The sequence below is a fragment of the Desmodus rotundus genome, chromosome X (genome assembly GCF_022682495.2).
Source record: "Desmodus rotundus isolate HL8 chromosome X, HLdesRot8A.1, whole genome shotgun sequence".
NCBI lineage: Eukaryota > Metazoa > Chordata > Mammalia > Chiroptera > Phyllostomidae > Desmodus > Desmodus rotundus.
In genome coordinates this window covers 18,187,466-18,202,310 of record NC_071400.1, presented here as the reverse complement: position 1 = coordinate 18,202,310, position 14,845 = coordinate 18,187,466, and the positions used below count along the sequence as shown (strand labels likewise).

The 14,845-nt window shown below is 38.1% G+C and overlaps 1 protein-coding gene across 1 annotated transcript in view; it reads right to left on the bottom strand.

Annotated features, from left to right (window-relative positions):
• Positions 1-14,845, bottom strand: part of GPC3 (glypican 3) — a 420,931-nt gene that overhangs the window by 89,404 nt on the left and 316,682 nt on the right. Inside the window, exon 6 of the mRNA XM_024566786.4 lies at positions 11,097-11,217. Within this exon, the coding sequence (XP_024422554.2) occupies positions 11,097-11,217 (121 nt within the window). The remainder of the gene's footprint in view (positions 1-11,096; positions 11,218-14,845) is intronic.

Genomic DNA, 14,845 nt, shown 5'->3' with positions numbered 1-14,845 from the left:
TTATCATCTTCATTTTCCATTCAGTTACTTTGAGCCAAACTTAACTTTAAATAGTTCAAAAATCTGTTGAAGCTTGGCTAGATACATTTTTCCAAGAATCTTTAGCATTTGGATGATAATATTTAGAACTTTCAAATCATTTAAACAACAACCCAAGATAGAAAAGTTGTAGTCTCTCCATTCCATAAATTGATAAACTGAGGCACAGAAAATCAAGTCACTTTAAAGGTCACTCCTGAATTTCTCTTATGCTAACTTTTCCTACTATTATCATATGAGGAAAAAGAGTAGATATACTTCATTCACTGTCTACTGCAGTGAACTAATTAGAACACTTGTACTAATCCTTCGAGAAAGATTGTAGTATACCCATTTCACAATTAGGAAACCTGAGTACAGGGAGGTTAAATAATTTAGCCTGAAGGCAGGCAACTCCAACTACAAAATGATATATCTGGGACTTAAAGCGATATCTACATTTGGTTCTAGAGTCTTTGTACTTTCCTTCAAACTACATTATATAGTGCTATAGCTCTGTTTTCTCACTATGACTCTAAATCACACACAAAAAGACTTCACAACAAAAGCAGGTAGTACTGACCTAACAAAGACTGCTGTGGAGCAGTGAACATTCAATCCCAAAATAACTTTTCGAGTGTTTAAACAGGATGGATAAAGGCCCACCCCAACACACACATACATATTTACCCACCTCTTCCCACCATGCCCCAATTATGGCCACGACATCAAAAGAGCTGTTAAGTGATGGCCACATTTGAGAGACAGAGTCTGATGGGTTAGTGGAGGTTTCATTGCTCCTCATTGCTGTTCCCATCATGACTAACAACAATTATGTGTACTAAGTTCAGTTCCCCCACTGTTTCTACAGTCATGCTTGTGAATCTACATGTAATACTTTACATTTATGCCTGTAACATTTCACTTTGCTAGCTTCATCTGCTATTCCAGTCTACTGAGATGTTTTTAGATCCTGATTGTGTTATCTATGTATTTAGCTTAACCCCACCTAGCTCCTTGCCATCACTAAATATTACATGCGTGCTCTTTCTGTCTTCAGTTAGTCTCTTTCCAGGCTGTCATTGATATGTTCAACGGCGTGGTGATTGCAGGGGGGTGGGGGGTATAAAGGGACTAAGTGGTAATGGAAAAAATACAATAAAAAATGGAAAAAAAGAAAACTGTTCAGATATGATGATGGTTAATTAGCTACACTTTACCAAACCATATTATTATTTAGCCAACATCTCTTGCTACTTGTTGAAAAATGATCCTGGGAACATCTGTCAAACACTTTGCTGAAATCTAGACATACCATATCTGTGCCATTCCTCTGACCTAGTAACATCAGGCACACACACACACATGCATGCGCACACACGCACAGGGAAGTGACCTGGTTCTGGGTTTTTTTCTGAGTGAGCCCACACTGGCTTCTAGTAATCATCACAGTGACTTCTGAAAGCTCATGCTCTCCAGGAATCTACTCTAGAATTCTGCTAAGATGTGACACCAGGATCCCTGACTTGTGGTTTCCACAATCCAATTTCCACCACTTAATAAAGGTGAGGGTAACACGTGCCTGTCTTTAGTCTTTTGGCTCTCCTTCTATTTGTTGTGATGAGATTTCCTAACAGTGATACCATGATAATAACCAGAACATTCTTCAGTGACATGGAATGTAACTGATCTGAACTTGGGACTCATTATTTATGACTGTAATGGTAATTCTCTTAGCTTCTTTGGTCTTGTTAACTGCATGCCCATAATACAGAATAAATATTAGTATGAAAGTGATGATCTAGGAAAATATGGACTATGAAAACACTATCTAAATCAACTAATTAAACAAAAAAGATCATACTTTAACCCTATTAAGAAATTATCCAATAAAATCCAATAATAATGTGATTCCCACTCTGGACATTAATTAGAACTCTGCTGGAAATGTTCAACTAAACAGTTGCTATACAGAATCCCTGTGATTGTTATCTAAAGAAGCCATAGGGTTAAAGATACAGAATTGATCCCATTATTAATATTTTACCTTCACTCAGTACTAATACTGAGCCTACACAGGATATGGAACTATCCCTGGTCATGTGTCAAATAAGTTTGCAGTTGAAGGTTTAATCTGAAATAACCATGGGCATACAAGACAGAGGCCGAACATTTAATCGAGCTAATTAACATGGGACTGTCATCCAGGGGCAAAATTGTCTGTTCTGTATAGACAAGCTAGTTTAGGACAAATTGTTCAGTACTTATTCCCATTGGACTTTGTCAGAATCCTAATGACTCGGAGAAGGAAAATTTAGATGTGTTGGACTGCAAGTTCAAATAAGATGCTTTGGCTCGCTAGTACAAGAACATAGGCCCTCCAAAATCACTTTAGAACCTCACCTCCAATAGGAACAATGTCTACATCAAGCCATTCACTCTCTTTCATTTGGTCATTATTTTTAAAAAGACTTTATTTATTTATTTTTAGAGAGAAGAGAAGGAAGGGAGAAAGAGAGGGAGAGAAACATCAATGTGTGGTTGCTTCTCATGCACCCCCTATTGGGGACCTGGCCCACAACCCAGGCATGTGCTCTGACTGGGAATCAAACTGGCGACCCTTTAGTCAGCAGGCTGGTGCCCAATCCACTGAGCCACACCAGCCAGGGCCATTTGGTCACTATTTTAACTAACAGTTCATTTTAGGAGGTGGCTGATAGGACCTGGAAGGCATTCTGTCACTGCCTTGTGTATTGTAGATATTTAGTGCACTCATTGAATAACTGCTCAAATGACAGAAATGGCTCATGAGATTAAACCTTTAATGTGAGCTTCAAGGGCACCCTGAGATTTTCATTCTTTTTTGTTGTTGTTAAGATTTTATATATTTATTTTCAGAGAGAAGGGAAGGGAGGGAGAGAGGGGAGGGAGAAATATCCATGTGAGAGAGAAACATTGATTGGTTGCTTCTCATATGCACCCGGATCAGGGACTGAATCTGCAACCCAGGCACATGCTATGATGGGGAATCAAGTCGGCTACCTTACGCTTTGCGGAATGATGCACAACCCACTGAGCCACATAGTCAGGCAAAGATTTTTATTCTTTTACAGATTGGAAGCCTTTGTTCAAGTGTAATCTTATGTGAAAGACTGATATGTAAAGCACATTTTTAAAATGTAGCTGCTTTGGTTAAAATAGGAATGGGAAACTCAGAACAACCCCACAGCACCTCTCCCACCTCTCTACTCCCTATGGAACACAGTCTGAGTACACTGCCCACAAAAGCTAAGCTAACTGGCATATAAGCCCACTGACTAATATGATGGTAATTCTGCCATACTGGAAGGAGGGACAACGCATCAGATAGATTATTATAGGTTGTCCAGGAAGGTGGAGGAGTTGGGATCAGAACACGAGAGTGAAAAGATGACTGTTCCTGAATGTGGCAGAAGCCCAAGTCAGATGGTGAGTGGGTATAAGTCCATGAGCAACAGGTCCTGCTGACGCTGCCTGCTTTTGGTTCGGTGATCCCAGCAGCGACCCTCCACCCCTGACCCGTGTGCAACAACTGTTCAATGGGTTTAATGAGGCGGTAGGCACCAAGGTGTACTTGTTGTGACCAAATACTGGTTAATATCCATAATAAGAGACAAATGATTAACAAGATCATGGCTCATGCTGTACTGCTTTTTGTTCTGAAGGTGAACTGATCAGGAAGGGTCCTGTGCTATGATGGGAAGTGCAGTGTGAGAACATGTGCTCGCACGTTCGCCAGCATGTTTTGTATCGCACAAGAACCTCTGGAAGCACAATGGCCCTACAGAACACTGACCTGCTCATTTCGCAGTCCCAGCTTTGTCATTTACTGGCAATATGACTTTGGACAAGTCATTTCCCTCTCTTGGCCATAATTTCCTCATCTGTAAGACTGGAGGGCTGGATGCGGCAACCTAAAGGACTCTGCTAATTATAATTCTGTACTTATGTAGCCCTTCCTTTATCACAGTAACTAGTTAATATTGAATGGAAAAAGTGCCTTAAATTGAATCTAAATTTAGAAATAAATTGAGGGCAGCAAAGGTTGAGATCTTTGAATGAATTGATCAATAAAATATTGTAAATATTGAGAACATTATATATACATATATATGTTAGGTACTATAGGACACAGAAAACAATGTGCATAATCATGGACTTAAGGAGCTGACAGTCCACAGGCAAAATACATATTCACAAATATATCTAGGTGAAAAGTTATTTCTGAATTTTTCAAATAGTACTTGAAAATAAATAATACTTATAGTAAAGGTTTATGGCAGTAAAGAGCAGCAATTTCTAACCATTTATTTAAAAAACATTGTGTTACATTCTACCAGTAGGTAAGTATAAGTACAATATAAGACCCTATAATTCTCATAGATATTTTTGAAATACATTTTTACCTCTGTGAATCTGGTGACCTTTATAGTTTAATAAAATTCACTTTTCATACGTAGAAATTGTCTTTCCATAGCTAACACTTCCAATACTTCTAACAACAACAAAATTCATGAAAGAGTACAACACTGCAGTAAAAAAGATAATGTATTTCTCTTCACTGTTAAATCAAGATTACCACAACACCCTTGTCAACAACTTCGCTCACCACACTTCACTCATCTTGAGAAATTTATTAACATGCAAGCACTAAAATATATGACCCAATCCAAGTGTCTCAGGTCCTGTATATTCTAAATATAGAAAATAGTTCAAGAAATTTAATATGAAATACTTGGGAATTCTTGGTGCAGTGTTATTAAACTGTACATGGTGATTAGATATTAAAAACACATGTTCCCCAAAGCCACCAGACATAGTAATTATTTTTCAGGCTATTAAGCAAAATGAAAGAAGATTTTTAAATGATAAATCTGTTTTGGAATGCATCAGCTAATTCCCTTTTACTTCATGAAATAATGTTTAGCTCTACAGAATCTAAGTCTGGTATTTAAAGGCCAATATGCATTGTCCTTTTGTAACTCAGAAGTCATTCATTGGCCCTTGTTAACATGCCATTGAGATACTGTCTTTCACACAGTATCTACACACACATGCACATACACATGCACATTCTGGCTGCATGTGGAAATGGTGATTATTACAGTCGTGCCATGCTATTCATATATAAAGAAGTGTGACAGACACTGAGACATAATTCTATTTGGAAAAGTCTTTCATTTAAACTTGACTCTCAGAAGATTTTTTCTTTTATTTAGAAATTTTACATCAGTGTTGGCTTTTCTAGCAGCTATTGGACCAGGACAGTGTTTTATGATTGTCACTATTTTTTTAAAGATTTTATTTATTTTTAGAGAGAGGGAAAAGGAGGGAGGAGGGGAGGGATAAAAACATCAATGTGGGAGAGAAACATAGATCGGCTGCCTTTCTCATGTTCCCAACTGGGGACCTGGCCCATAACCCAGGCATGTGCCTGACTGGAAATCAAACCAGTGACCCTTTGGTTCACAGGCCAGCACTCAATCCACTGAGCCACACCTGCCAGGTCTGATTCTCACTGGTTTTATTGTGAGAACACTATGAGAAAAGTGATTCGGAGTATTTTTTTTAATCATGCCTGAAATTTGTTTAAAGATTCTCTCTTTAATCACATGCTAAGGAATGTCTTGAGTACTTCTCTGGCACTTAACAACTTTACTAACTAACTTATTTAAAATTTTAACCTTCTATTTCAAAAGATGGTGTCTTTTCATGATGCCAAAGTAGCCTGTCAGGAATTTTAAAAATACTTTTCAGGTGTTCACAAACAGGGATGGAGTGAAGACATCCCACTGTCTGCTCTACATTTTTTAATATTCTTTGACCATTTAATATCATTTTATGAATTAGAGATAGCTAATAGAGAGATTGCCTGCCATCTATAACTCAAATCCATGCCACAGAGTGCCTCTGTTTCCACATCATACAGTGTGATAGTTAGTTTTCTAAGAATCTTCAATTGACATTTAATAAACAGCATGCTTGTTCTTTCTTTGCTGCTGATTTTGGAGCTTAAGAACATAGAAATTACTGTTTTAGGCACTTGGATATCACTAGACAAATCAAGCAGTGCCTGGTATTTGTGCTTCTGCACATCTTTTATATATGGGTGTTGCTAATCATAAGAAGGTGAGCCGTGTCTTTTTAGTATCGAAGGAAAGAGCACAGACACTGAAATCAGTAGCCCCGTTAGGTATAGTTCCACCACTTACTATCTGTAGGTCACTTAGCCTTCTCGTGCCCAGTGTTTCTTCATGGGACAAATGTAGGTAATAATATCTGCTTCTCAGATCCCTTGTGAAGGTCAATCTTTCTAGTATACATGACAGAGCTTTACCAACTGAATTGTGCTATGCAAATGTATGGTAGAATTACTATTCCATTGGAGTCACATGACTAACAAGATCTGGCCCTGGAGGAGGGAAACGTAGGGGTGATAAATGCAAATGTGTTTTTATAGTATAATGTTTTCATAGCCTAATGAGAACAAGGCAGAAGAACAGAAGAACTGGGTAGCGGGAAGGAGAAATTTAAGTTCCATCTATCCAGGCTGGAAGACTGGTGGGACAGGAATAATCTCTGAAATGATGAGAGGGTACAAAGTAGAAAGGAGTGACCTGGGAACAGGGTCTTTTAAAAAGAGGGCCAGGGCAGAGAATAAAGTCACAAGACTTGTTCACAACAGGGTGCTGGGTTAATGCCTGACCTTGGACCACAAATTATGGAATCACATGACTGGAAGGAATCTTAAGAGGCCATCTTGTCTGCTCCTCCACCATTCAGCAGGACATTTCAACCATCCCACACAGATGAGACTTTATCCCACTTTGAATGAAAAGCTCTGATGCCAAATGGGCAGGTATTGACTGCTCTCATGTCAACTGTTTACAATGGGCAGGGAAACAATTTCTGGAATTTTATTTAAACCTGAACTGAAGCTGCAGAAAAACAATAAACAGCTAGATTTTCCTTGTGAACAGTGACTTCTAGAGCAGTTTTGGGACTGCTAAATTAGCACTAAGTAATAGCAAACTTCCACAGAGAGAAAATGTTACCAAACAAAATAGGGTTGGAAGACAAATGGCCCACAGTATCATGTGGGTGAGAATGTATCATGATCATTCTTGGTATTTGTGGGGCCTTGTCTTCATGCAGGAGCCTTGGAGCAGAAGACTAACAAAACTAAGCTTTTTAATTAAAAAAGGAATATGGTCCTGCAAATTCCAATACTGACATTGAGGACTTTAAGGAGTTCAATTCCTCTCCTAATACAAGACAATAAATCCTCAAACAAATTAGAAACTGCAAAGAAAATAAAAAGAAGTCCTCATTTCCAATCGTGGGAATGTTACACATGAACTCTGGCTTGGAAGGAGGAGGGGAGGACATTCCACACCTGCAGGCCTTCCCATGGAAGGGGCCTTGGGCCTGACCCTGAACCTATCCCCTCAAGATTACACGATGGGATTGTCAATATGGAAATAATGTTACTTTATTCCCATAGTGAGTATATTATTTCCAGTGCTATCAACAGCAACTATAACCTGAAAGTAGGCAGCTGAGAATTTCCATGGAAGAAAGTGAAGAGTTATTTTGGGAGGTGCTCATAAATGGCCTAACTACAGCCCATGTGGATGGACAAACATGGGTATACAAGCATAGATAGAAATAGCTCTGTATTTATAAATATATATGTTGGAACACTCTACTGAAGTTTAATAGATACATCACCAAGTAAAGGGCTTACAAAAATCACATTATACTCCTGGATTCACCGCTCATGGACATGTGAACTTGGGCAAGTTAACTTGATTCTATGTTCCCATCACTAAAACTTTAGGTCAATTTAGTCAGGCATTCAGTAAATCCAGATGTTTGGCAGTGTATAGGAAACAACATCTGGATGATTGATGAGATTTTCAACTGAACTCACTGGATGTTTTGGCACTATGCCCACGTAGCTGTGATGGCTTTCTGCCTCAGTTTCTCTAGCTGTAAAAAGGAACAAACATTATTTATCACTTACCTCCCAGGGGGCGGTGAGGATGACATAGTGTCCAAGGGTAACAATGAGTTCTTGAAAAGAATTAGTGACAGTAGTATATCTTACACACTTCCAAGGTGGCTACTTTCCCCAATACAAGCAGTTAGACTTTTAGGACATAAAATTGCTTTTGAAATATGGTTAAATGCTACTCAAATATAAATATATTATCTTTATCATCACCATCACCATCATCCTCATCACATCATTCTTCTTTATGACCAAAATATAAATTTTATTGAAGATCTGAGAAAAATGTATCTTGGTTTTGGAAAGCAACACAGATGAGAGAAAAAAAAAAACAATGTGGGTGTTTGCAGCCAACCAATTTTAATAGCTCAACTTAAACAGGTAAAACTGGTCTACCAATGTGAAGTAATTGGTTACTTAATTGTATTTGTAAGGGAACAAAAAATGTTCACACACGCATTCACGGACAGAGGTAAGAGAAAGAAGTTGTAAATTGTGACCTTTCCTACTCTGACAATGTATACCTCCCTAATATGAAGCTGAAAAGCTTTTGTGGCTGGAAGTTACAGGATGGGGAAATAAGGAAACAATATGAAAGAGAAATAAAGAGATGCATGAAAGGGATCTGCAACCATATAAAATTGGGGGAGAATTATGCTGGTAAAAAATACTGGAATTTTGCTCTGTTTCAAACTCTGGTCCTGCCTATAGAGAAAATTCTGACTATAATCATCTTAACTGTCACTTATTACCTCTCATGCACATGTGCCTACATATATTTGTATATATAATATATAAAATATATTACATATTTAAGTATGGTATATATGAACTTTATATAATGGGGGGTGTGGCTATGTAAAATATATTTTCTAATCCTTACAATAACCTTGTGTTGATATCTCTATGTACTACAGATGAGGAAACTAAAGCTCAGCAAGCTTGAGTGATTTGCCCAAGGTAATATACCCAGTAAGAGCTACACCTGAAGTCAGATGCATTAATCCCCTATTCTTCCCCCTGTATCGCATGGTCTCCCACAGTATCAACATCAAATATCTAACTAAGTCTTGGCTGAAAGGACTTGCTATAAATATTTTTAGTGACCATTGGATCACATAGAAGCCCGTGTCTGATGCAGCTTTCCCTTTTTCCAGGGTTGTGGGGGGGTCCATTCACAGGTGTTTGTCTAATCTTTCTTTTGACTGCCATTCCCCGGCTTGTCTTTACTTACTCATTGTCAATGGCAGATCTTAACACCTGCCTCTCTCTGGAGTGCTTCTCTTACTAGTCCACCTTAGCCCTAAGCAAACAACCCAAAACTGATGAGCAGCATCACTGTTCTAGCTCTTTATCATCTTTATTTATATTTATTTACTTATTTGTATTTCAGCACTTTCTACGCTTATGCTTCCCCTCCAAGAAAGCTGTGAAAACACAGGAATAGACTTGTTTTAAACCCTCAAACTTCCTGGTACCTGGCTGAACACATAGTGGGTATCCCTTAAGGTCTGTTCACCAAATAGCTCTGTTGACAGTATTCTTCACTTAGCATTTTGGGCACAGTGATGGACCCTGAGATTTTGGCCTCATCAATACTAGGTCTAGTCAAGTGAGCGGAGCCACCAGACAAAATTGGTTTGAGGTAATTTGGAAATAATTTAGAGGATGAATACCGCCATTTTCCCCAGGTGAAACATACAATGCCCTCAGTTCAGCCATTAGTGATTTACATTGTGCTCTGAATCCTTCAGAGATGCATTTTGAAATAATCGTACTATATCTAACCAGGCTTTACAGAACTTGGTGAGGTTGTGAGTTCATGGGAAAGATTAATTATGCACATACTGCCATTATCATGTGCTTAGCAGCAGTAACTACTATTTATTAAGTGCTCGCTGAGTACGGAGCACTTTATTAGGCACTGGAGGAGTCACACCCAAGTGTGCTGTAAATACTTTCACAACGCCATCTGCAGTGAAATATGCTGCTATTTAGAGCGCCTTTCTAAACATTTTCTAAGAACCACAGAAATTTCACTGCTATACTTCATATTATAAAACAAAATCATGCCAACATTTTCACACAGAAACCTCTGTCCTTGCATGAGGATTTTAGCTTCATTAAGTTCTTCTTAGGCTACAAATAGAAGTCAGTGGTGCCAGGGCCCTCCCACCCATGCATCATGGGGCAAAAACACTGTCACTCTGGTATATGGTGGCATTTTTTTTTGTTGTGGCCACAAAGCAATCACAAGCAGATGGTACAACTAACTTCTATTTCTGTCTTAGCTACTAAACTCATGAGAGGGAAAACTCTGCGCATAGGTCAAGGGAATCTGTGGGCGTCTCTGTGGGTGGCAGTGAATCAAAAGTTGCTACAGACACAGTGAAGCTGGTCCTCTCACATCTTCCGGGTGGCAGTGAAAGCCAGTACATCCCCATTGCAAAGCAATTTAGAAATACACATAAAAATGCTTACATCTTTTAACTCAGTAACTCCAGTATTTTAAGGAAATGATCTAAGATGAGGAGAAGGCATTGTATATGAAGAGGAAGCTTTATTTGTGATGGTAAAAAGGTTGAAGTGATCTGAATGTGCAGAAAAGCAGACAATTAATTATGATAAACACTTAAAGGAATCTTATGGCCACAAAAATGATTTATTGGAAGATTTGTGGCAACAAGATAAAGTGTTTCCAATACAGTGTAAATTTTAAAAACTGTAAATCACTTGTATACTTCCAATTATGGAAAAAGTCTGAGTTGGGATACACTAATGCCATCGTGAAAAACATTTTTCTGTCGATTTTCCAAGCTTTCTCTAATATTACAATATAATCTTTATGATTTAAAAGTAGGGTGAAAAACGAGGGTCGAAAGTTATTTTTAGCAGAGAGAAACTTTGAAGAAAATGAACAATGACCGCCTTTCCAAAAAATGCAAAATACAGCTTTGCACAATGGACATCATCCATCCCTCACTTTTGTGCCGCTTTCATTCGTATTGAATATAGTTCCACATACCTGGTTGATGTGCTTCAGCTTGTCAATTATTTGACTGACCACTGGCTCAGGACCCTTCATTTTCAGCTCATGGAGGTTGAACTGATTTTTCATTCCATTCCTTGCGGCCTTTTGGCTGTATCTGGAAAGGTGAAAGTAAAGAAAAGGTTTGTCACAAGAGAGTTTGAAGCAAAGTGAAAGCTGACTGTATTTGGTACCAGTGGTCAAGCTGACTTCAAGCTCTCTTCAGCCTTTTAAACCATGGAACGACCCCACAGTGCAAAAGTAAATCACTCTAGATAGAGTCTCTTCACAGTAGAGAACACTCATTTAACAGCCAACAAACATTCATTCAACATCTTATTTTCCCCCCTAGGTGTTGGAGACACAACAATGAACATGGCAGAGAAAGCCTTTATTGTGCTCTCAGTCAAGTGCATAGTCCAGAAGAGTAAGGGCCAATTGCAATGCAGAGTGATAAGAGCTATGCTAAGGGAGGCCCTGCGTCTTGGCCAGGGACAGGAAAGGCCTCAAGTCTGAATGTGCTTTCCCCTCATTTGAAGGACAAAGACTCTTGCATGTTCTTTACCTCTCTTTCTTCTCCAATTGCTTCTCCCACAATTTCTGGCAGGACTTGTACCTGGGTTTCTTTTCAGGAGGCTATCCCAAGCAATTTGCAATATAAATTTGCCCTTACTTTATACATTTTTTAAAAAGATTTTATGTATTTCTTTTTAGAGAGAGGGGAGGGAGGGAGAGAGAGGGAGAGAAACATCAGTGTGTAGTTGCCTCTCACATGTCCCCTATTAGGGACCTGGCCCACAACCCAGGCATGTGCCCTGACTGGGAATCGACCCAGCCATCCTTTGGTTCTCAGGCTGGTGCTCAATCCACTGAGCTACACTAGCCAGGGCTATACATTTTTTTCAATTAAAATAGGGTAGTCAGTTAAGTTAAGAATAAATTTTTATTTTTATTACAAAAATAATAATGTGCATTGTAAACAATTCAAACAACACAGAACTAAAGCATCAAGTAAAAGTCTCCCCATCATCCTACACTTTGAAGACAGAACCATGGTTAACAGCTAGATATGTATTCTTCTAGGGCTTTTCACATACATATATTAACATGTAATATTAACCAAAGTTGGAATCATACTAGTCATACTGATTTGCAGCTTTTTATTAGTTAATATACATTATTTTCATGTCAGAATATAAAGAACTTCCTTGTTGTTATTTTTTTTATTCCTCTGTATGGCTCTGTCATTATTTACCTAACCCTTTACTGATGAACAATTCAGTTATTTCTAATATTTTGTTAAAATAAACAATGATGCAAAGTACATTCTTATATACCAATCTGCACATTTGCAAGAATGTAAAGGATAAGTTCCTAGAATTTAATCAATTTACATTTCTAATCTCAAATTATGACGTACAATGAATAATTAATACTACTGCATTTGGGTATAGCACTTTACAAAACAGTTTCATATCACTCAGCTCATTTGGGCAGAAGCTCAAGGACACTGTGAGATTGATAGGGCAGACTTCAGTGTCTCTTTATTTGTGAAAATCTCACAACTTCATATTGATCTGATTCTGTTAGGTTTTCCCTTCCAAGACAAAATGTATCTGCCAATTTTAAGGACATGTTTTGAAAAACATGTATGGTAGCAGAGGAGATCAGGAAATCTAGTTCTGACTTTTATGATTAAAAGTCATCCTCTGAAAAGGAAAATATTTCGTAGTCAAGTTGAAGAGAATATCTAATCGCATTTCTTCTAAAATGGTAGCCTAACATATTCATCTTATTTAACTTTGAAAGTTAGCAAATACACAAATCACCAACCACTAAATATCAATTGCCCTTGGGGGCTGTATTAAATGTAATACATATAATGAATGTTTGGTGGGAACTGGCTTACTATTAGTCTCCTTTTTAAAATTTATTTTTAGTAGTTTTTAAAAAGATTTTATTTATTTTTAGAGAGAGGGGAAGGGACGGAGAGAGGTGTGGTTGCCTCTCATGTGCCCTTTACTGGAGACCCAGCCCACAACCCAGGCATGTGCTATGACTGGGAATTGAACCTGTGATCTTTGGTCCGCAGGCCGCTGCTCAATCCACTGAGCCACACCAGCCACATAGTCTCCTTTTTTTTTTTTTTACGTTCATATAATGTTGTCTGTTTAAATATAATCTCCCTCTGATGACACCACTAACTCCATCTTCTCTTTGGTTTTACCTACTGATGCCTGAAGCAGATACCCTATTCACAGAAAAGAAGGTAAGGATCATTATAAATCTTCTGAAATAAATTTAAGAAATGTCTCCCTACACACATTTTTTGGACCCTTGTTCATACTAAAGCTTCCTGGCCACTTTTATGTCCACTTCTACAAAATAAACATCTTCCTGAAGATCATTATCTTCATTGGAATTTAGGGATTTTGTACTATACTCCCTCTTCCAACTCATTTATAAATATTAAATCAAATTTGTCCCACACCTGATTTCTTGTAGCCCTACTATATTATTTTCTGCCATTCAGAAGAGTGTCCCTTTAGCTCTATTTTTGATTTCTTATCTCCAAGCCATCGATAAGGAACCAGGACTAAACACTTCTCCCCAATTCCATGATGACTCAATTTTTTAAAAACAGCTTTGGGTTTAAAACCTTGCCAAACCTTTTGAAAGTTGAAATAGCATACACTGTTCCACTCTCTCCATGTGCTATTTAAATCCTCAGAGGACTCTAGTAAATTAAGCATGGTTTCTGGTTACAGAAGTGTTGGGAAGAGCTGGCCTGTGGCTAAGACCTAAAACTTGCTTTTATTTTATTTACTATACAAAGTAGTAACCAAAAGTACTGACCCAAGTGATGCTTATAGCTGCTAAAATTTAGTGTCACTATTTTATTTTCATTTTTTATTTTTAAGTATATTTTATTGATTATGCTATTACAGTTGTCTTGTTTTTTTGTCCCCTGTATTCCCCTCTACCCTGCACTCCCTTCCTCCAGCATTCTCCCCTCTAGTTCATGTCCATGGGTCATACATATAAGTTCTTTGGCTTCTCCATTTCCTATACTATTCTTAACCTCCCCCTGTCTATTTTGTGTCTACCATTTATGCTACTTATTCCCTGTACCTTTCCTTCCATTCTCCTCCCCCCACCCCCCACCCCGCTGATAACCCTCCATGTGATCTCCATTTCTGTGACTCTGTTTCTGTTCTAGTTGTTTGCTTAGTTTGTTTTTGTTTTGTTTTTCAGGTTCAGTTGGTGATAGTTGTGAGTTTGTTGTCATTTTACTGTCATTTTACATAGTTTTGATCTTTTTTAAAGATAAGTCCCTTTAACATTTCACATAATAAAGGCTTGGTGATGATGAACTCCTTTAACTTGACCTAATCTTGGAAGCACATTATCTGCCCTTCCATTCTAAATGATAGCTTTGCTGGATAGAGTAATCTTGGATGTAAGTCCTTGCTTTTCATTACTTTGAATAATTCTTTCCTGCCCTGTCTTACCTGCAAGGTTTCTTTTAAGAAATCAGCTGATAGTCTTATGGGAAGTCCTTTGTAGGTAACTGTCTCCTTTCCTCTTGCTGCTTTTAAGATTCTCTCCTTATCTTTCATCTCAGCAGTTTAATTATGATGTGTCTTGGTGTGCTCCTCTTTGAGTCCAAATTGTTTGCGACTCTCTGAGCTTCCTGGACTTCCTGGAAGTCTATTTCCATTGCTGGATTGGGGAAGTTCTCCTTA